Source organism: Dermacentor silvarum, chromosome 7, assembly GCF_013339745.2.
Source record: "Dermacentor silvarum isolate Dsil-2018 chromosome 7, BIME_Dsil_1.4, whole genome shotgun sequence".
Lineage (NCBI taxonomy): Eukaryota > Metazoa > Arthropoda > Arachnida > Ixodida > Ixodidae > Dermacentor > Dermacentor silvarum.
Genome location: NC_051160.1, coordinates 56,297,488 through 56,321,846, shown reverse-complemented (window position 1 = coordinate 56,321,846; position 24,359 = coordinate 56,297,488). Strand labels below are relative to the sequence as shown.

Here is a 24,359-nt window from a genome sequence, read left to right as displayed (position 1 = left end):
TCGCGGCTTTGACGTGATTGGCTCAGTGGTAATAGTGCTCATTTATAACAAATTTAGCCAAAGTGGTATTTCGTTGCAGGATGCCTTTAAGGGGGCAGTTGGGCCTTAAACAAAAGGTTTCTTAAAATATTTATTCCTCGAGGTATGCTGCTTCACATTTTAACATAGATGCAGTGCTATGTGCTCATTTCGAATATGAGGTCCATTTTGCGTTGTCTCCTTGGCTTTAATACTAGAAAAGAATCATTTATTGAATTTCATCAAACATTTACACATCTTTTTTTTCAGATTTCGCTAAACATGTTGTCAATGTCTTCTGTCTGATTCAGGGACTGTCGTAAAACCAGCCTTATTGATCTGCGTGGTCTAGAAGAAGAGTTGCTAGACTTCGACATCAGGCTCCGGGAGGACGCGTGCTCTCTCGAGTTTTAATTTCAGCTTTCTCTCCATCTCAGCCACTTCGTTCAGGGCAGCAAACGCCACGAGTCACGTGATCGAAACCAATAATAGCCACCGGGGAGGGCTCCTCCACTGTCCGCCGCTGATTGCCCGAAGTTCTCACGGAACAATTGTCAGAGCACGGTTGTCGGGATTGGAAATTAACCAAAGATAAGTAGGCCGGTTGGCTTTGGAAGCCCATGGTAGACCCACAAATGAGGCATTGCAGGGTGACATGGATTAGGCCTCTTTTGAAGTCAGAGAAGCACAGAGCAAAATTAGCTTTGAACGAAGACTCAGGAACATGGAAGAAAATAAACGGGCGGCTAAAGTACACAAGTATCTGTATCTGAAAAGCATGAACACAGAATGTCGGAAGTGCTCAAGAAAGTGGGCAACCAAGTACAGGATAATTTAAACTGTAAATAGACAAACAGGAATCATCAGAAAGAAAGTGAGAGAAATAGTGACAATGAATTGGATGCAAAGAATAGGAACACTGTAATTCGCCCTGTTATAGAATATGCCTATGTTGTCTAGTTTGTCTACAAACACTATTTAAAGGAATGCAGGGCAATGGTTAAAGAAAGATTCCTAAATGAACGGTATAAGCGAGCCAGAAATACAAAAAGGGGGATAAAAGGGGCTATGGATGGTGGTTGCTCATAATTTCTTCTTTCGCTATATAGTACGACAAGAGTGGTAGAGAAAAATATAGCGGGCAGATGAATGCTTTCAAAAGTTCAGCTGGTTTAATAGTATCAGATAGCCTATACATATAGGACAAGGATAAGCTTGAAATATTAAGTGCAAGAACAAATAACAAGAAACAACAATGAAAAATACATCTGTACAGCAAACTGAAGTGGACATCTATTTCACGTAGAAGGAGCCATGAAACTGTCCGATAGGCTTTTTTTGGGAGTATTAGCGTTCATGTGCTCATTTCTCTGTGTTAATTATTGTTATTATATTTTCGCACTTGTAATTTAATTTGATCTTCACTCTAAATGTTATAACGATGTTGAAGGGATTGTTAGAATTACTTCGGTATATTCATTATACCATATGTTGGAATATCTTCATGGGGATTTCAAGGGGTAAGAAGTTCATTTCCTTTGTTATAAACATTATTTCGTTATATTCCCTTTCATTATAACGAGGTTTGAGTGTATGCATACCTGATCGGACTCTATTAAACCAGTTGAAGTTTGCGTACAATTCGACTTTCCCTTTTGTTTTTGTCTCTTTTTATTCAATTTTTTGTCCCAGCTTTCTCGTTCTGCATGGTGCGAGAATAAAGCACGAGAAATACCAGGTGTATAAAAGCTGAAATTTGGGCGAGTTTGTGAGAATTCACCCTTCACTAGAAGCACAAAAAAATTAGGACACAAGAAAGGAAGACCAGACAGGTCGACGTCTAACTTCAAACTGAAATTTATTCTCAGAAAACCACACCTGCTTAAGTCAACACTTATCAGAAGCCAAATACATCTTTGCGCAAGCGCGCTCCAAACCCCCCTAAAAGTTTAAGATAGTCGCAAAATTGAATCGTAACACGGCTATGCGCACAAAAACACAAATCAAAAACACAAGGAAACACACAAAAATAAACACCCGCAAAGCTCCGGGTGTGGAGCGCGCTTGCATGCGCAATGATGTATTTTGCTTCTGATAAGTGTCGACTGATAAATAGGCGTGGTATTCTGAGAATAGACCTTAGTTTGAAGATAGCGCTCGTCCTACCTGGTCTTCCTTTCTCGTGTCCCCGTTTTTTTTTTGCGCTTTATGTCAAATATGAAATACCAGGTATATAGTACACACTCCGGCGCACTCATAAGTAGATGCCCGCTGAGCATGGCGTGTCCCGTCTCCGACCGCCACGCAGCTCCGCCCAACGAGTTTATCTGCACGGTGGGCGCCTTCGCACTCTTCGACAACATGTATCCGCCGGACGGCCTCTGCAATTACCTGTTCTACGCCCATGCATTGGTGAGCAACGGCTCGGTGTTGGCCGTCGAGGTGGACGCCAGCTGGCAGCAGTTCAAGGCGCACGTGAAGACCTACACCATGACGCAAGGCGGGATTAGCTTTGACGCCCGGTCAGTGAGCATTGCGTATACCATGCACTCCACTCCGTGCCGTACTTCCGACCCTATCAGTGCACAGTTCCTCCTTGTATGTGCGCATTCGTCCGTGACCGGTATAGTTAGTGTTACGATTACTCTGAGCTTTCTTCTGAATCTTTCTTATCATCCAGCGCTCATGACCGGGCAACTGATATAAGCAGAGCGGCCACTGAACGGAGCCCCGCTCACACCTACTGACGAGTCACGAACAGGAATAAAATTTAAATTTATAGTCTACCCCAGTTGTTCCAGCCCCTGAATCCAGTTTTCCCCTTGATTACATTTTAAAAATTCAATGTGTGTTTCTATATTATGCAAAATGTAGTTTTTTATTTTGTTAGTCCATAGCTCTGTCTAGATAAAATTGTGTATGCGTTATCCAAATAGACTCTAAATTTTAAGGTTAAACTTATTTTTAAGTTCATTGTAACATAGTCGAGTATTGAAGTCGCTCGATTCAAACAGAAATGATGTCGTAGTGCAAGTTGTTATGCTAACAATTCTTGAAGCCCGCATTCTCACAGAAGACGTCAACATATACACGCCTTGTTGTTGTCCAAAGTCGCTTAGCACTTACACCAAAGCATTTACAGCCCAGCTAGAGATACGAATGGTAAAATCGCAGTAGCAGTACTTCGTTAAACGACCCGTGGCATCCACAGACTGTCGTTAACTGGACGAGATGCATTCACTGCGCTGTTGTACGATCAAAATCCATAGTTCGCACGCTATGGCGAAGGTAACTTGCAAGTGACTGAAATCAAAACACACCGTCATGTCAACAGTATCACCGTTTTAAAGTCATAGCACTAAGTTTCCCTAGACTTAGACAAGTTCACCATTCCCCTTAACGATGACTAAAATCCCTAGATGTATGAAAATTTCCCTAGAGTTGTCAGCACTGCTCGACAACCTTCTGGCCCTTCTTGACCGAACAAAAATGCGCACTGTTGACCAAAATCCCTAAGGTGCATTTTCTCACTTCAGCTGGTGGCCAGTGAACCCTTGTAAGGGCTTATTTGTGTATGCCTTCATAGGCGCAAGATCATAATTTGAATGGCTGTCTGAGGACTAAGAACATGTAGAGCTTAATTATACAATTCGCGTGTCGAATTTCATGTTCCCTTGCTCTTGCTACTAAGTGCATTCTGTTTATTAATAATGATAATATTATTATTAATGTGATTACTAGTAGTATTAAATGGCTATTTACTCATATTAACCTTTCACCGTAATCAACAAGGTTCGTACACCACAAGTTTGTCTAAAAACTTTAGTTGTCCTTTAGTGTTCGCTGAAACATCCTGCGTACTACTTATTCATCATTCTCACGATCGCAGAACCACCGGCATATCATTGCATCTATTCTAGATACTAGCCTGCCTTTCCAGTAACTCTTGTGGGAAAGTAGATGCTTTTCGAAGAATGCTTCGAGAAGATCAATACGGAGAAAATACAAGGCAGGCGTCCACAGAGTGCATTCTCCTGCTTTACGATGCGAAGTTCATCTCACTCTTATTTGGAACCTATGTCCTTTCATTTCAATCCAGCTACATCCAACCGCAGGCGTTCGATAACCAGAATACCAAGAATGCACTCAACAATCTGGCGGCGCACAACATTATGCACTATGGCATACTGAATATAGTGAGAAGGCTGAAAGATTTCGATACGTACGTGGATAAGGCCAAACAAGCAATTCAAGTGAGTAAGCTCCATCGCATACCTACCGTGTTCAAGTCACGCTGGTCGCCACTTGTACCAGAGTTAGTAGAGCAGAGCTGTTGATGGCTTTAGCGCTGTTTCCAACTCTGGTTCAAACTGTAGAAAGTGCGCGCCGTGCTTTTCGAGCAGCAGCCTTTGACGCTTAGTTTAGTTAGTGCCTCCAAAATAAGCATGCTTACAGTAAGCTACACGAATCGGTCAGGTGTAATTTGGTACGGGTCAGCACAAAACTGCCGTGGAGAGAGAGAGAAAAGGTGGTAATCGTACGCCTGCGTACAAGCTACACTGCAGTGAGTTATCCACGCTATATATACGCTATCAGATATGGTATAAGTTAACGTATTACTTGTTGCCGGGATGTCGCCCGCCTACTGCCAATATTTCCGCCACGTGTTATAAATACGTGCTTCGTGCAATTAGTTTATCAGAACGGTATTCACAATGGACTGCAAAAATAAGCCGTAGGACTTCTACCACTACGCGGTGAACTTTCAGCTCAAATAAAATATCTGTATCACTTGTATCGCTGACTAAGCGACTTCATTGCTTAGTTCAATGTCTATTTTCATTCACGCTGAATAAATGGTCGGATAATGTTTTCCTGCCATTATGTCTTATTTCTGTAAATTTCTGACTGGGAAGGCTCTGAATGGTTTAATGTGCCGATGTCTATTCCCCGCGCATTATATTTTATAGATACCAAAAATCGGTTCGCAAAGCCCTTCACCGCTTTTCCGAAATATTCATAAATGACATTGACCGACTACAGGCTATTGCAGACTTTGAGCTTGTCCACAAGCTTTTTAACCGGTTTGCTGGAGGCGTTAACGTGAAAGGCTGGGTTGGTGACGCCGTATGGCTCAACCAGGCAAACACAGTTGTTATTGCAGTAACCAAGCGTATTTTACATCAGAACCATCTTGAAATAGCGCGCAACGGGATGGCGCAACAGAAAGAAGACGAACACAGGCGCAATTGTGCGCCTTTGTTCGTCTTCCTTTCTGTTGTGCCGCCCCGTTGTGCGCTATTTAAAGATGGTTTTCATGTCAAAATACCAACCAACCCAACATTCAACTCTTTTAAAGTGTATTTCACTTCGCTGGTGGTATAAAATTTCGACAGCTGCGTAATCGTGAATACCTTGCCATTTAAAACGTTCTTTGTTCCAATAAGAACCCTCATGGAACACGAAAATGCTCCTATACGACATTGCGGTTAGACGAAGCGTTACAAGAGGTCACCACAGCGTCCGGTAACCCGGTATTACGCGAATGTCTTTGCGTATATACCGGAATACCGGAAACTCTAAAAGTCTGTGTTGTAATAGCGTTTCCACCGACTATGCTTAAAAAGTTATGTGATAGTTCTTCCGCACAAATTTTCTTTGTGATGTATCGTTGGAAATATTCAAACCTTAAGTGAAAAGCAAATCTTCCTTTACGTAAATGATCACTGTAACGTTTGTTACACTGCATAATTACAGAGCAGTATAGAAACATCTACCTTTTTCTTCGCAGTGTTTTCAAAGTGTTATATTTCTGCTTTTATTGCAGTAAAGGGCTTCGCAACAATTCTTGCTTCCACCTGTAATGCACAGTACGCGGGCGTTTTTGCATTCCGTTCTGTTGTAATATGGCCGCTGCGTCCTAGAGTCGAACCCGCGTCCTTGTGGTCAGAAGCAGCTACGCCATAGGCACCAAGTCACCGCGGCGGATCGCAGTAGCTCCAGCTCATGGGGCGGAATGAGAGTAAACTACTTCTTCGTATTGCATCGACGAAATTAAACCTTAGCATATCTATCATTTCGACAGTCGCGCAACATACATTGACGGATGGTAAAATGATTTTGATGTAGTTGAAAGGAATCATGCAGACAACTTTGTGCTCTTACTAATCTCGCCTTGACGTTGACTGTTTAGAAAAATTATGCCTTCGGGAAACCTAAATTTTCCCCGCATTCAGTTTAAAGTTTCTGCCCATATCGGGGCTCCTTTGCATATAAATCCCGACGTTTTAACTAGTTCGCTTTCTTTCTCAGCCCACATGCGAATCGACGGTTTTAGCAGACAGGCGATGCCATATATGCCTAAATAGCGAGAACGAGAATAGTTTTTCAAGCCCTTGCCACACGATGGCCCGTATCGTGCCATGGCAAGCCTATTATATTTTAGCGAAAATAAAAGAAAATAACTGTGAACGACTTCGTTTTTTCTACTTTCTCTTGTCGTAGGCCTCATTTATGCCATTAGCTAATTACGCTTGCACAGTACCCAGCTTTCCTAGTTCGAGATTTCTTGGCACGACAATTACCGAGCACGTATTAATCACTCCTAATAAGAGCCGCGGTGGCCACAATTCCATGCTGGCGAAATGCAAAAACGCTCGTCTACTTAGATTTAGATGAACCTCAACTAACCCTAGCTATTCAAAATCATTTTGGAGTCCCGCGCTACGGCATGTCATATAATCGGATTGTGGTTAATTGGTCAACAGACCCTAGAAACAAAAGCAAACTGATAATTTTTTGTTGTCTTCTTTCAATGCGCACTTACAGAAACTAAAAGCAATTCAAGGCACTGACGCCAGCAGAAGGTTGATAATGGCGATCGGCTTGCACGATTACAACGAGCCGAACGCCTGGGAACGCTACCGCGCCGCGTTCAGAACAGCCGTCGAGTAAGTACACTGCGTCGCTGACCTCACCTCGATGTAGAACTGCCACTCACAGAAAGTCAGTGCTGCTATCGAGGCGCCCCAAGTCAGCAAAATCCCGTTCTAACTAAAGCTAATTTGGTGCTGCAAAATAGTTTCATTTCATTTATTTCATATTTTATTTATTTCACCCTGAGGGCCCGTATGCATTACAAAAAAAAAAGCTGGGGGGTGGTGTATATTTGAGGTTTACATGGCTTTACAACAACAAAAGAGAGAAAGAAAGAAAGAAAGAAAAGAAAAAGAAAGAGAAAAAGAAAAAAAGAAAGAAAGAAAGAAAGAAAGCGTTCGCGAAAGGCGTAGACAGGTGTCTAACATTACAAGCAGCAAAAGAAGGAAGAAAAAGGAAAAACAAACAACATATGAAAGGCCAGTTATGTGGTCGGTGCATGAAGCTATCTCATCTGGTAGGGCGCTCAAATGTTTTATTGCATGCAGAAGTAATGAAGAGTTTAGTGCTTACGTGTGCACGCCTATATTTGCAAGCGTATAACAACGATTTAAGCGGGTTGACGCCTTTAGTAGTGCATGTTGTTATCCGGGATGACAGTAGAACGAATGCAGGTCACCGACTCGTGATATAATACGGCGAGATGCAAGAGTGCTAGAAATGCAAACATTGCAATGGGTTCACATAAAGATAGAGACTGGAATTGATCAACAGTTGGCAAACGCGAAATACATGCAAGGAGCGAACGTTCCCATAAGAGGATAAACATTTAAGCCGCGACGAAGACACGCCCTTTGTCAAGACGGTGTCGGCGGAACGAGGCTCATAATATCGTTAGAATATTATTGATCGTCAATGCGCCTTAAAGATTATCTATGTTTTTTTTTTCGCATTTTCGGCTTGCCGAGTTCACATTACTAACTCGGCCATGCTATAACCATGTTTGCACTAGCCATCGCGATCAACAGCCTGAGTATGTATATGACTAAGAAGACGCGATAATTCCATTATCGAGTCATGTGAACAAAACCACCCATAACGACGCAAGAAGATGGGAAGAATTGTGTTGGAAGCCTAATTTAAGTCACTGCACAAATCCGACGCCTTTAGGCAGCAAGTTTGAGCGGTAACTTTGTCGACATGCATAAATACGTCAGGAATGCAACGAAATTTTCGCTCGGACAAATCAAACTTTGTTTGCCTGGAAGAGAGGATGGGATGTCGCACTAGAATACTGCCGCCACTAGCTATATTGAACAACGTTGCTTTGTGACAAAAGTAGGCGCGTTTTTACCTCATTGTTGATTTGCTTTTCCAAAATTTCTTTTCTAAACCGCTATCGCTGACAATGCGAAAAAAGTACGCGTTTCCTGCCGGGATCGAACCCGCGCCCGCTGCGTGGAAGCCAGATGCTCTACCACTGAGCCACGCAAGCGCTTGCTAACGGCCACCGAAAATGCCCTATAAGGCAAGCGCGCAGGGGCAGACGACACGAGCCTCCACCAGTATGGTGGCGCCATCTAGGTAAGGTACCTGCAAACGCAGCGCGCGCAGGCGCAGACGACGATATGCGATCCAGACGAGGCGCACAATCAACGCGCTCCCGAGCTGCCGAGCCTCCGCCAGTATAGTGGCGCCATCTAGTTAAGGTGCCTGCAAAGGCGGCGTGCCCGACATGTAAGTTGCAGTTGTAAGGCTTGATCGGGCTCAGCAGACTGCTGTGCAGAGAGCATTACAAGTCGCAGCTCGCCGTCGACGCCGGGCGGACAGTTCAGATGGTTCTCACCAAAACGAGGTGAACAGACTGCCGCGAAGACCCTGTTGTGCGTGGTGCCCGAATTGGAGCTACTCTTGAGCCGCTCCGCCAATTTACGCTGTGACTGTGCTGCATGTGCCGCGCAGGCCTGTGACTTTTTTTTTTAATCCAACGCACATAATATCGTCTCGGGTAACCAGATCTCTATTGCCTTAGCGCCTAATAATATTTATTTTTATTATTCGCAATACCTGAAAAGCCTCAGTGAAAGAGTTTTACATTAGTTGGTTTACAAAATCTTGCATCGGTAAAGACCAGCCAGCATAAAGTCTTCTAATTGCATGCAGAATCGCGGAGCATGCATCTCCTCCTTCAAATGACAGTTGCCGACATTCGTTGCCGAAACAACCGTGAAAATCACGTTCCTGTAGTTTATCGGTACATCGAGGAAATTGTGGTTACGAAAATGTACACTTTCTTAGGACGGACTGAATCCTGAACATTACCTCAGTACACATGCTGTTCTTTCGTATGGACAGTGTCCTTGAATTATTTATTTCTTTTAGCTGCAGCAGGCTTATTTTCGGCGTACAAAAAGGAGAGAAATCTGACTTAGGTCACTCAGCATCCTCAAATAGGAATTCAGAAGTCTATCTGACAATGGCAGCTATACGCCATCATTCCGGTTCCGAAACTGCATTAGTTGCTATAGAGAGTGATTGGTTAAAAGCTTGTATGGTTCCTCCAAATATCGCGCCTACCACGAACGAGTAAAGAAGCTATAAATTACTCCTTTTCTCCAATTACTCCAAGAGTTTCCGTAAGCAAAACTCCAAATCAGATTTTTTCTAATCAGCACCTACGTTTGAAACCGGATTTTCCATCTCCGGCACTCTTTATGCAGGCAATAGCCAAAGGCGAATCGAGACAATTTTTCGCATCTCTGCTGGTGGCGTCGAACATTGCTCTCGAGTCATAAGAGACACGAAAGAAAGAAAAAGTCACAGTTTCACACAAAAGGCGAAGCATCGATTGTGACAGCAAATTAGTAGAAAACTATACGAAATAAGGATAGTAGTTTTATCGGCCGTATAAGATTGTAAACATTAGCTTAATAACTAAATTAACAAGCATGATGTCACGTACACACAGGCAAACCTGAACACATCTCACTCGATGACCACGGACACGCGCTGTCAAAACGCTGGCGTGAGAAAGAGCGGCAGCAGCAGCAGCAAGCGAATTGACCTTCATGCTGCCTCTCGCTTCAACGCGAACTAAGCGGCGAAAAGAAAACGCACACGAAGATATCAGCTCTCCGCTCTTTTAAGCTCTGTACTGATAGCACATCACTTGGACTTTATACGCGACATCACCGCGATGCCGACGGCGACGCCAAAGACGACGGCAGAAATGCGCCTGGAGTGTCCACATAATAGACATCTCAATAAAAAAAATCAAGAAAGGGGCGTCACGTCAGGAAGTTATCCACGATTGGCAAGCCAACTTCCTTTGACTCCACCCGTCTCTCTCTCAGGGAGCCTATTTGCGCGCTGACTCTTGAGAAGTAGGCACTCCAAGTCTGCCGGACTTCTCAGAACATTGTTTGGTATAAGGTAACTCCTAGTGATGCGCTAGTAGCGATGCACCCTCTCCACCCACTCTCCCCTCTTATGCCCCGAGCGCTCGGCTGCTAGATATTACAGCTTGTGTATCACGTGCTGCTGACATATTTCCCATTAGCCGTTCTATCTCAATTTTTGTGACCGGGCTTCAATGTTGCCACGTGACGCCGCTTACTATTATTTTTCTTCCTCCAAGCCCCATAGAGATCGATAACCGGAAGCTATAATCTATGTTCCGGCAGTGATACTGATTGAAGAACGCTACTGCTCTGCAAAACAATGCACCGGAGGCGGGATAGACTGAGCTGGGTGAAAATCTCTCACGCCAATTTTAGCACGCAAGCGTGCGTGCTGAAGTGGGCGCACGCATACATACACATAACTGCATAACATAACAAAGCACACAGACACATAGCTACTGCCTTTGGATGTGGGTGCAGATATTTATATTCTAATCGCACTCTCCAATCTCTGTCAAAGACGGGTAAAGCTGGACTGAAACGGTATGCATCTGGAAGTTCCCGCAGGCTACAAACTTCTCGCTGTGGTTTCACATCTCGAAATCTCACACAAATTACCGCTTTAAAAACCATAGAATTCCGTGTAGTCTAGATTGCCACTCTTAATTTATTTTGTTTGCAAAATAAACCCTTAGTGAGAAAGTTAATAAATGTTGTTGTGTATAGGGTATACATTATTAACAGAATTGATAATGCTAAATATTTTAATGTGAACAGGACGGAATATTTCCTTTTACTTGTAGCAGTGTATTTTTCTTGCCATGTACTTTCTTTTATCTCTTATTGTGTTGCATCTTTTTCTTCTCGCGTATTCGACAACTTTTATACGTTAGTTAGGTTTGCATATTGCTCTGAAATGCTTTGTGCACTTTTCTTGTTGTGGACCGGTAGGCCAGCATTGTAATAAGTCCGGTTTTCATACACAGTTTTTGCCTGCGCTACCTATAGGTGAGCGATTAACCGTGAACCAGAATTCCATAAATCAATTGGACTGACAAACGTGGCGCTTATCTCGACGCAGGAAGACCATGGCTGACACGGTCATCGCGATCAGCTCTACGGGATGGATTGAAAACGAACAGAACTGCTACTCCGCACCGACTTCGGTGTTGGACAGCATGAGACTCCAAGATCCGGCAAGAACAATAGCGAAGTCTTACCCAGACCTCGTGAGTGGCACGCCTGTTTCGTACGATTGTGATTTCACTGGGAGTTTCGCATATGCGATGTCCCCGCTGTTGCAAAAGAGTCCGTGAACCCCTCCCTTGTGCGTACGATTTGATTGAATGATTCGTTCGTTCTTTCGTTCTTTCGTTCGTTCGTCCGTTCATTCGTTCGTTGAATTTAACTCCCGCAATCAACACTGGCGCCACGAGAGACGCCGTCGTTGAGGGCTCCGGATTGATTTCGACCACCTGCAATTTTTGAAAGGGATCCTGAAACACTTTTTGAGCACAGTTGTAAAACGTTGCAGATCTGTAGAAGACGCCCCTGTGAACATGCCAACCAAATATTAGCGCACTGCATGCCGCAGACAACTTAAAGTGTAGTATCAAAAACAGTGAAAGACCGCTTGATCTCGTCTTCGCAATGTCGTCATCGCAAGGAGCGAAGCCCACCAACAACTATTAATTGATTTCGTGATGGCCGAAAACACTCTCGGTAATACTGTTATTGCTCACACTGCGGTAAATAACTGAAGTATATATATATATATATATATATATATATATATATATAGTTCAGGGCCCCTATAGGTTTTCTTTATTTTTCTAGCTGCATGAAATTCAACTGTAAGCTTAACCGACGTTAACACACCTGTGTATGTACTTATTGCATCAGCCGACGAACTATTTCCTCCACTTATTGCGCTACCACGCGGTGCGCCCCCCCCCCCCCCTCCCCACTCTTACGGCGTGTTGCAAAACAAGATAGGCAAGCCATACTGGGGCATCGCCTTAAGCACATTTCGCAGGTGGTAATTTTGCAGCGTTACGCCTCAATGGCGAGAGGGCTCGTCACGGCAACCCGTTAATGCAGGCAATTCAACCAGGCATAAAATGTTGCTAATACAATCCGTTTGGAAATATCAGATTAGATTGTACCTTGACACTTTCCTTGCACTTTCTTATTTCGGTCGATTAATCTAGTTTCAAATGGCTCCTATTAGCATGCTCTAACATTGATATAATACAGGTCAAGTACATGACTAGCTTAACAGATTGGGATGCTTTCTTTCGTTTATAGTGAAGGAACCATAACATTTGCTCCAGTTGCACAGGTTTTTGGTTAACTAGGGTTTTCAGCCTACACTTCGGGATAATTTGCTGAAACAGGCAGAAGTACATTGATACCAACGAGATTAGCCGATAGCTCCGACAGCTTCCTACTTAATGCTTGCCACTGGGAATACAAAAATTCTACCGATTTATTTTGTTATTAAACAAACTGTAGTGGGGATGAAGCAACGCACGCAGCAGTGGGACACTGTCTTGGCTAGAGGTGCGAGCGCCGATCGTGAGCTGTTGACGCCGGCTGACACTGTCTCACAAGTTTCGGTGGCGTTGTAGTCACGCGAAATCTCACGCGTGGCGCATACCCGCATTGCACATGCGGGTATGAGCCAGGGACAAGAAAGGAAAGAAAGAGAAAGAGCAGGTGTGGGGAAAGGTACGCCGGCACCGGGTCACGTGACGCACTCGACCAATCAGAGTCGTTTGATGTGTCGCGGGGAGGGAAAAGGAAGGAAAGGGGGTTGGCACTCACTCCGCCGGGCTTCCCTCGCCTCGGATCAGTTTCAGCGACCTGGATTGGAAGTCAACGCGTGGTTGAGCAGGCTGCGTTTGAGCAACGGCGCCGCGAACGCGCTCGGGAAAGGGCTCATCGTCGACGTGCCGATTCTAGCGTGAGGGCTTCCGAAGCCCAGGCGAAACGCCATCGAAGAGCCACGGACCCCGAGTTGCGGGTGCGCGATGTTGAGGCGAAACGTTAGCGTTGTCTTGCCCTCCAGGGGCGCTATAACGTAAAATGATTCCAAATTACAGTTTTGATTCCAAACTCCTGACGCCAAATTCACGTAACCACCGACGCAAGCATGGGGCGGTCACCCGCAGCGTTGTCTGAACAACCCAATCAAACACTCTCCTCGTTTATAGGAGGTCGCCTTTGTTCGCTTTCAAAGCCAATAACATTGTCTACACTCAGCGGTTTTTCTTATCTAATTGGCTGACAAGAGGCGAGGAGCACGCTCTAGTGCAGATGGTTTCGATGGGGCCGAGCCAGCACAGTGAAAATAGATAACCGCATGAAGAGGGTGGTGCCGGCTTCTCCGATTGGTCCGCTTCGCCTTACTTAGCTTGCGGTGGCTGGTCGAAAATCGCGGCGGCGTGCAACGGAAGGATAAGAATGCCGCTAAAACGGATCCTCAGCAAGGAAGAGTTGGCAGAGCGATGTCGTATGCATGCCGAAAGGGCTCGATAACCTTTTACTGCCACGCAAAAAGGTTCATCGTGCGCAAATAAATACATGCTCACCGGCAGGTGCGAGTAGCGAGGGCCTGAGCGATTGGCGGGCAGCCATCTTTTATTTCTTTCGAAATGGGGCAGTCTGTGGCTATTCAGAAAAATTTTCGGTTTTGTTCGGCATATTAATGCATTTTTTCGCGTACACGTCTCTTTGACGTGGAGAGTTTGGGCGGTTGTGTGAGGTCGCGTGACAGACAGGCGAAGTTGGCGTAGCCAAAAAACATTGGACCAGTAGCAGAGGGCTAATGGTGAAAAGGCGTCAAATCAGGAATGATTATTTTTCTTTTGTGCGGTTTAATCATGCTAATCAGTGTGTACACGTTATATTAGACGGGGAGCTATCGCGGTTTTCGTGACGTCGCGTGACAGACAGGCGAAGCTGGCAGTGGCCCAAAGATGTTTTGACCAATCGTGGAGGATGATTGCAGAAATTGGAATCAAAACAGTTTCGGAATCATTTTACGTTATAGAGCCCCAGGAACCCGACAACGGTGGTGCCCGCCTCGGCAACGCTAGCTCCAACTGCCCTGGTGCGACGGCCAGGTTTAAATGCGAGTTTCTCAAGCGGAACTCTGGAGCCAGCTGCAGTGCGTGTGACCGGTTGTGGTTCGAGCACAACTTGGTGCACGTCAGTGCAATTCGTTCCGACGAACACCGAAGAAACACACGACAAGCTGCACTTACCCCCCTTTCGTCGACAGGGGAGGGGCTACTGATTTTTTTTTTCGCTCAATGAGCCATTTGACGCTTTCGCATCCAAAAAGGAAAGAAACGTTTTCTTGCAGAAAACCCACGCGGCCCTGGTGGCAGCGAATGTCATGTATAACAAGAACACGACCAGGCTGGGTCTCTCTCTGGAGATGGGCACGCTGCTGTACGTGCTGAATGCAACCGAAATGAATATTAAGAAAAAGAGCTACCGTCCGTGCAAGCAGTTCTACCTCACGCAAGCTGACACCGTGGTGAGTATTTCTATAGCGAAAAGCTTTCTTTTGCTGTTTAGCCGGTTGTGGTGGTGAACTCGTTTATTTCGCCCAAGAAGAGGCGACCAGTCTGAGGACCGGTTGCGCTAGCTTAGAAGTAGTCGGCGGGAATCCCTTGGAATGCCGCGGCCTCCACCGAGCGCTGGATGAGCAGGCGTTGGTATGCTGGCTTGGAAGCACGTCGGAGGGACTCCCACGACTCTGGGGTGTTAGCGTTGTCTGTTTTGCAGGGCGGACAAGTCCACGCCATGTATATGAGAGTGGCCGGAGCTGAGCAGTGTTTGCACATCGGCGCTAACTGTCAGGGAAACATTTTACTGTATAAGAGGGGGTGTGAGAAGCTGCCTGTGTGTAGTTTGCGCCATTGGACGGCCCCGCGTCTTGCTAGATTGCAGTGCAATGTGCCGGAGTATATATACATCTTCCGAGACGGTAGTACTGGAGGATGTCGTGTAAGGGGTGAGTAGAGAATCGTGCGAGATAGTGGGGTCAGGGGAAGCGGGGCGGTGGATCGTACACGCGGCTCGGTAGCTAATATCTCCGGTTTAGCCGGTTTTCGTCGTTGGCGGTCATTGGTTGGTGGTCGGTGATTGATCGTCAGTGGTCGAAATCGCAATAAGGCGCCGGTGCAAAGTGCTCGTCTCATTGCTTTAATGGCATTAATGCGCCTGTAGAGTAGAACACGACCGTGGCAGAGTAGACGCAGTTGCATTGCATTACCGTGATGCGCTAGGAAATGCGATACGCTGATGTGGCATTCATAAACATGGCGCTTTGGAGGCAGGCAGATACGGTGTGTATTTAATGCGATAGCAAGTATATAGACACTCGAGGCGCGTGCGCGCTGAGGAAGCCGGAATGCTGTCACAGTATTGAATGCACACGTGGGGCGAGCTCGTTAGGAGTTACAAGAGAAGCGAAAGACGCGCAGTGCTACCTGCTGCAAGAAAAAAAAATCATGCGCCATTTCATTCCGTGAAGGTGGACGACCAGCGAAGCTGTTTAGCACACGACACGCACACGAACACATTTTATTGTCTCTAGCGGCGGCGGCGATCATCGCCGCGAAAGGCGCACGCACGCGCGCGCGCACACACACGCACGCACACACGCACACACGCACACACGCACACACACACACACACACACACACACACACACGCACACACACACACACACACACACGCACACACGCACACACACACACACACACACACACACACACGCACGCACACACACACACACACGCGCGCGCGCGCGCGCGCACGCACCGTGTGGCGTATATATTGGTCTTATCAGAACGAACAGCTACTATACACTTCGAGCTCCAAATGGCGGCGGTTTTCCTTCTGTTTCACCTCACGCACCCTGAGGTTCGACGCCTGGAATGCCGGTGCCCGAGCGTTGTATCACGCCTGATAGCGTTGTGAGAAGCCAACGTTGTGAGACGCCTGACAGCTACCAAGACACTGTTTCTGCTGCGCGACAACAGTGCTGTGTCGCCCGAATATGTCGCCCCTGCGTATTCTTAAAATGCCGCCTGAAAAGCTTGAGGGAATTGCTAAGCTTTGCTATCGCTTTTAATGCTTCACCTTCGGGCGAAATTCCCAATAGTTAAAGCCATATACTGAGTGATTCAGGCAAGTGAGAGTGATAATTTATTCGTTATCGCCTGCCTGTCTCCCTCGGTACCAAAGACCATAGATGTGTTTACAAGATCCCTACGAAATCGGGTTGTGTGCGCCTGTCCGGTTTATCAGGTTAGTGCAGCGGATCGGGCCGTAGGATCGTTGGCACGGTTTGAGAAAGCCGCCTTGCAAGTGTTCAGATCTCTGGGCCCGATTACTTTCAACCAGGTCTTGTCAACCAGGCTTGTGAATCGCCCCTCTCACGTCCAGTAGCGTCAACAACGCTGTTTACTTGTTTTCAACAACCGCTAGAACGCAGGTTAAATGAGGTGCGTACCTTTGAGTGGATTTATTGAGGTGCGTACCTATGAGAACAATTTAAGACTATGGGCTCGTATGTAAGAAATATTATATTTATTCGGACCTATTTATATATAGTCATCCATTCCACCTACAGGTGGGTACGATGATCGAGCCAGCTGATGACGCTGCGATCCAGGTGATGTGGTGACGTGGCGCCATGTGAGCAAATGACGATGGGTGTAAGGAATGGAAAATGGTAAAAAAATGTTGCTAAATCTGTGCGTTCTTAACGCCAAGAATGCCCATGCAGTGATGAACCCACCGCGGTCTGTATTAGCGGCTATGACGTTACCCTGCTAAGCACTACATCTCGAGTTTGATCGCCGGCCACGGTGGACGCATTCCCATGGGGGCGAAATTAAAAACGTCGTGTTAGAGAACTTCGGGTGGTTAAAATTACCTAGAGTTCCCCACTCTCATAATCATGTTGTGGTTCTTGTTCCCGAAACCCCGGAATTTAATACCAGATGGTCTCTTTTGTCCCATGCTTCACCACAGGACTGCCAAGGTCTGACAGATTCCGAATTGTTGGCCGGTGGCATGAGGTACGGGTCCCCCTTAACCGCAGCCAACATGGTGCTAAGTTGGGAGGATGAGGATTCCTTACAAGAAAAGGTAAGCTCTCGTATATCCGGGACTTCCGCTCCAGCCAGCATTCTCACTGGCATCAGCCCGTAATTTTATAACTGAAGAGTGGCACACATCCCGCACAAAATACCCAGTGACCCAAGGTGTCATGAAAGAGGTTCACCGAAGGTCAGCATATAACCACTGCCATAGACTCGGGGACACAAATTGGTTTTATTGAAGAACGGCAAACATACCCAATGACCCGTGACCCAACTGTTGGTTTCGAGCCCGCTTCGCTGAGGACGCAGTCCGATTGATGCTCTATACATGAGACCATGGACTACCCAGGGACCCAAATTGGTGTAAAAGAGTTTAATCGTGGACAGGCAGACATACATAGAGATAGACAGACACGCCGCACACTGGGTGTAGTTCCTGGGCGAAGACAACATGACTGGCATTGTTGTCTTTTTGCAAAGACATGACCATATCTATGACTGAAAGAGAAAACCGAGCCGAAATACCGAAAATTCGTGCTGAATTGAAGTTTCTAACCGACAGTGTTAAATTTATGAGCGACGAATTTGCGGGCATGAAGAAGAGGCTCAGAGAAGCCACACAAGCAAGGGAAGCCTTGAGAAAGTCTCACGATGAGTTACGTGCAATGTGCAAGGAAAATGAAAACGTCGTTCAACAATTTCACGAGAGTTGTTCAATCTGAGCAATACTCGCGCTGGTCCAATATGAAAATTAAGGGACTTATACAACTGGACAATGAACGCGTTGCTGAACTTCTTGGGAAAATTTGTGATGTACTAGGTGAGCCCATAACCCCTTGTGACATTGAACTTTGTCACCGTGTGTATAGCCGAGAAGCTGGTAAATGTAACCTAGTTGTCCAGTTTAGGAGCAAACAGAAGACGGACAGGGCTCTCGAAAAAGAGCGGAAGGCTATAGGGTGCGAAACAACCAGGTTGGAATTCCTGATGGTGCCAGAGTATTTGTTAATGAGCACCTCTCTCCGACCTTGAAGCGTCTTCTTTCTCTGGCATTAGCAAGAGTGCGCGAATGTCAATGGCGCTTTGTCTGGACACGAAATGGAAAAGTACTTGCACGTAAGACTAAGGTCAGTAATGTCATCCACATTACCTCGGAGGCTGACGTTCAAAATATTGCCTAAAATACGGTGTCTAAAAAAGTTAAATTTTGTTCTCTTTAGACTACACGACGTATCGAGAATATAGCCTACCATCTGAAATTGCTCTGCCTGCTTGACGTTAATTCATGTTCGCTTACTCATAAGCAAGACATACTTTGTTCCTTTCCGAGTTTACTTTTTCATTACACATTTTCATGTTATCTGAAACATGGTATCAGGAACACAGTGAAATGCTGACTCTAACCGGCTACACACATTTTTTATTAGTCTCGCTGGCAAAAGTGGGGACGGTGTAACACTGCACGTTAAGCGTCGCATACAGTTTGATGTGCTTGAGGAATTCACCTGCATCACGTCAGATTACGAAGTGCTAAGCGTTAAATCTGACAACAACCTGTTGGTTGTGATGTACCGACCACCTACGGGTAATGTATAAAATTTCTTATAATTTATTGAAAAATTCTTAAAGCATGCTATTTTTCACACTTACGTGTGAAGTGCTCAATGGTGGGGAATTCAACGTTAACATGCTTGATGACAGCGCTTCGACTCGTGTGATAACTAACGTAATCAATTCTTCCGGTTTCCGAAGCGTTATTACAGCGCCTACTTGCGTGACACCAACCTGTTAGTGGGCTCTCGACAATTTCATTGTTTACGCTGGTACTGAGATTTACACAGCCGGGACTACCCGCTATTGTATCAGCGATCACTGTCTCGTATTCATAATATGCTCATTTTGTCTTCATGAATGAAGTTTGCCTGATACCACGTTCACCTACAGATGTCTGTCTGGTCTTTTCTGCATAACAAAGAAGATGCTAGCGAAGCGTACGACGAATTTCTTTCCATATTCAGTCACCTATAAAACTTGTCTTTTCCGTTTACAACAGGAAAGGTAAAAAAACAAAAGACGCATTAGAAAGCCATGCGTGCAGCCTCAGCATGTTAGAATGATTAACAAAAAATAGACTGTTCAATAAATTTCTGCGCACTGCATGAGCAAAGCGATCTTGCTGCATTTAGGAAGTTAAGGAATATGCTAAATTAAGAAATGCGAGAAGCTAAAGCACTTTATTACGGGAGCCTTCTTGCAGATGTGCTGAGAATAAAAAATCCAGAAAAGGCTTGGAAAATTATCAATGATGAAATCAAACAAAGAAATAGTGAACCGCAATTTTCCTGAAATAACCGTGAACATTGAAAAGGTGTCGGGCGTCCCTTTAACTGAATGTTTCAATAAACACTTCGTGAACATGATGGCATCATCTGACAACGCGGTCAGCCGCCCTGCTGTTAAGAGACTTGTGCATAGCATTTTTCTCGAGCCTGACTCGAACGATGCAGTAATCTGTCGTACATTTGGGAGCTTAAAAAAACAGTAGTGCTGTTGATGCAGACGGTATTCAAATCAGACCTATAAATCTGTTAATTGACGTCATCGCAGTCCATCTTGCATTTGTGTTTAACCTTGTTCTGTAATCTGGCCGTTTTCCAACAGCTATGAAGAAAGCAAGGCTGTAGGTTGTATTCAAAGGTGCTAACCGAAATTACTTGGAGCAACTATTGGCCTATTTCCATTGTATCTGCATTTTCTAAGGGTTTAGCGAAGGTGATTTCTGCGTGTATTAACAATTTCTTGACAAGTAATAGCATTCTTTCTAACTCTCAACACTGATTCCGCCCAGGCAGGTCAGTCGAAACCACTTTGGCATGTCAAAAGGAGTTAATAATATATAATGACATTGATGCGGGAGAACTAACGTTGGGTATTTTAATTGATTATAGCAAGGCATTTGATTGTTGAAATCCTCAAATTTTAACAAATGAGCTAGACGGATATGGTATCCGTGGCGTGGCCAATTCATTGTTTCGATCTTATCTGTCTAAGTGGGCGCAGTCCATTGCTTTCGAAAAATACTGCTCTTCGTATACGGAAATTAAATCAGGGGTGCCACAGGGTAGCGTTCTGAGCCAGATTTTGTTTAATATATATGCAAACGATGTTGCCGAAATGGTAAGTGATGCATCGATTATACAATACGGTGACGATACGAGCCTGTTTGTCTCTGGCTATGATCTTGAGGAATCTGTTACAGAAATCTGGCAGTGTTCTTTGCAATTAATAGCTCCAAATCAAAGGCCATCTTATTGAGAGCAAGAAACAGGCAGTCCTAATTAAATTAAATCAAGAATTATTCTTGGACGGTAGGCCCATTGAAACTTTGAGCAAATACAAGGCATTGGGCGTTACACTTTCAGAAGATATGAACTTGACATATCCCATTGAACTAGTTAGGAAATCATTGTCATCTGCCACGGGTGTATTATCACATTGCCGTCATTTTTTTTGCGGAGAAAGTAAAGTTGCAGATATATTATGCCTTGTTTGAATCGTATTTGAAATATTGCGCGCTTGTTTGGGCTACCACCACAGAGCGTAATCTTCGTGCACTTCAACTTCAGAAACGAGCACTTTGACATATAGCGAATCTACCTTATTTCGATTCTACTGCTCTACTTTTTTTATATAAATATGACATAATACGAGTAACTAATCTCTATGAATACCGGCTAGTGCATACGTTTTCCTTCGGCTCCAAAAATTGTAGATCCTTTATAAAACGAACCTCACGACTTAAACGCGAAAAAAAGTGTCGTGCGTACCCGCAGCCAAGATAGGTGGTTAGTACCATACAGGCGCACAAATGATCTCATGCAGTCGCTAAGACACACCTACCTTCACTGTTAAATAAATTAGGCGTAAAGTACCTTGAGTCGAAAACAAATTAGAGCGTATTTTTGTAAACTGCTCAAAAAACACAATAAATAAAGAGAAACTTCATTTATATTTCACATAGTTTATTGCAGTATTACTCGTTTGCACTCAGGGTGTCATAATCCAATGTATCATAACATTGGGCTTCCTAAACATGTTGACTGTAGTGCTTATTTTTGAAATGTGATAGATATGCTTTGCGACGTATAACATCATATGCATCTTAGCTATGTTGTTCACTAAGGATAATTTATTTTTTATAAATACTTTGTAATTATATGAAAAGATTACTGTTTCTATGCATGTTGCACTTTTGTTCTGCTACATTGTAATTGGATATCCAAACAGATTAGTGTTTCATATGTTGTACGCATGCCGATAGGAGACTTACTGCTGCCATGTGTGGGCCTTCAAGCACATTCAAGCTGTATGTCGCAGCTTTTCGCCTGGATGACCCCGAACAAAGCTCGTTGGAAATAAAAACATTTGTTCTTCTTCACCTTCTTCTTCTTCTTCCCAAAGAAATCTAAACGCGTGAAAAGCGCACGAAGACATTAACTTATATTGCATCGTTTCCAACCAACACGCACTCTCCTAACCTTCTGTGCAGCTCAACGGCCTTAAGACCTCCATCAACCTTCGGCCAGGCTTGTCTTGGCTTCTTTATGACGTCCACCTTGGAGACCTCAGCAGCCGCTGCTCGACGGATGCATTCGAACGGGTCCAGTTGGTCAAGGACAATCTCGTGCCGTGACGATGGGTCGACGAGGAGTCGGGACCCTATAAGAGGGGTGGGGTCTTTGGAGCATGTGGGGTGGGGTTTTTGGGGCAGTTGGTTGTCATCTGTTCGCCTTTAATTGGTACGGACCGCACGAGCAAGAGATGTGTTCAGTCTTTTGTTATGCGATAAATACGTCAAATTGTCATTGTATCGTACCTTGCAAAATGAATATTTGGCACGTCGTGATCGTCTATGTCTCTTCGAGTTGGGGTTGTCGCTACTCTAGCCAGCACAATGCCTCGCATCGCTTTTGCGCTCACTATAAGGCTGTCTTACATGGAGCGATTTCTGCTCAGCGACGCAGCAACTTCCGTCGCTCGGCGACCGTGACGACCAGTCGCAGTCCTCCATCACTGGGTTGCGCCAAGTCGGTCGCGCCGTCGGGGGGGTCGCAGCTATGGGCGGGATCAAATAGGGAATTTTTTCGCCGCAGCCTACTTTACATTTGCAAAGGCGTCTCCGTAGTCGCGGACCAAACAATCCCAAACGGACAATTCGTTTAAAGACCACAAACAATGTCATACTTATTCCATTACTAAATAAATAACCAATTCTAAACATTTGACTGCTTTGCGTGAATTTATTGTAAAGACGCAGGCGTGAATACTTTGAGACCAGCAGGCAACCTTTGACTTCGCTGGGACGCAAACAGCACCGCCGTCGGGGCATGTCGAAGCATTCAACAACAAAATGCAGCAGACCTGTGCGACCTTGCCGATTCACAACCCAATTTCCAGTGAACGTGGGCCGAATTCACAAAACTTTTCGTTCGTAGGGGCTTTTTTGCCATTGGTTGGTCGCCTTTGGTAATCATATGTCCAACATCAGCATTGGCTATAATTTTCTCTTATGAACAATTTTAGCGTAAGAACTACTTGTGAATACGGGGCCTGTTTCTTTTGAGTCATTACTACAAGAATTTCATTGGTGTGCAACTGAATCAGGTACTGTAAAATGCTGCCCGCACATATGACTTGTCTGTTTGAAACCTTGGTCGCTTATAACGTTTTCGAGCCCTTGTTACTGATATTTTATAAAGGCAGTAATTCATACACACACATTTTACTTCGCCAGACCACGCAATGGCCATTTCGCCAGACTTTTAACCCACACACTATGAACTGTGCGTACGCACTGCACCTAACGTTTCTCTTTTTGTAGCCAAATATAAACTATGTTCCGTGTTTACTTCACCGAGGACGCAGGAGAAAACAACTTGAACCCCTTATGGCCCGTGTAAATAGTGCAAAAAATTTTAATTTATTAAGTTATATATAGGCGGGGAACGCAAAGATTTCGCCACACATTACAACTCGCATTTTCCCTATTTTCATCGAATTTGAAGTTGGTATCTAGCACACTTAATTCAGGACTCTGAGAAACATTGCGGCTACAGCGTCTGTATGACACTGTGGAACGCTTGAATACGTTACTTTCTAACATTATGTTTCAACCTACATAGATGGACGTTTATCGTTCGTCACTCGCCAACATGATTGCAACTTCAACGAAATATAAGCAGTGTGAAGGCCACGGAAAAGTGGTCCGTGGTCTCCACCGAGAAGACCACGGAAAAGCAACTACGTGTCTCGTATAACGCGTACAAATTGCAGGACAAGTATTCAGTGCTTATTTTGAAAGCACATATTCAACATTCAGACTTCAAACTTTCACTACACGTCACACGTAGAGTGACCCCCATTTTCTTTAGACATGAAATTTAATTTTTGTCGTTTCTATTCCCGCCGCGAAAGCAGGGCAACTTTTTTAAAAACTCAACGTCTCTAAAGGGGCTAAAAACGAGCATTTAGCAACTTTAATCTCTAATTGACAGACGCCTCGACGTTTGTCTGCTGGTTTCCTCTAACATTCCTCAGGTTTACTTCAAGTAGTATGAACTTCGTGAGTGATATAGTATTTTTATTAAAAAATTGCGAAATATGGCACGTAACATTTTTTAAGCGCTTGGAGTTGCCTTAACAGCTTCGCTGAAAAATCGCTGCAAAATCGCTGTCAAAACACGAGCGACAACAACCATTTTTTGCCACCGGTCGCTGCATGTGAGATAACCATGGAGGAAGAAAAATATAGGAGGGAGCATTACGTCACGCAGCCAGTTTTGGCAAGCGAACGCGTCGTGTAGCCAGCAGTGGTGGCCCAACACGTGACCTGTTGCGTCGAGATCGCGGAGAATCGAGATTTGCCGAGACGTTTGGT

The 24,359-nt window shown here is 44.9% G+C and overlaps 1 protein-coding gene across 1 annotated transcript; it reads left to right on the top strand.

Moving 5' to 3' along the window:
* Positions 1-2,295: 2,295 nt before the first annotated feature.
* On the top strand, positions 2,296-14,936 carry LOC125947120 (uncharacterized). Its single transcript, XM_049671483.1, has 4 exons — positions 2,296-2,540; positions 11,377-11,524; positions 14,665-14,841; positions 14,883-14,936. The coding sequence occupies exons 1-4, from the start codon at positions 2,296-2,298 to the stop codon at positions 14,934-14,936; spliced, it is 624 nt and encodes a 207-aa protein (XP_049527440.1).
* Positions 14,937-24,359: the final 9,423 nt, after the last annotated feature.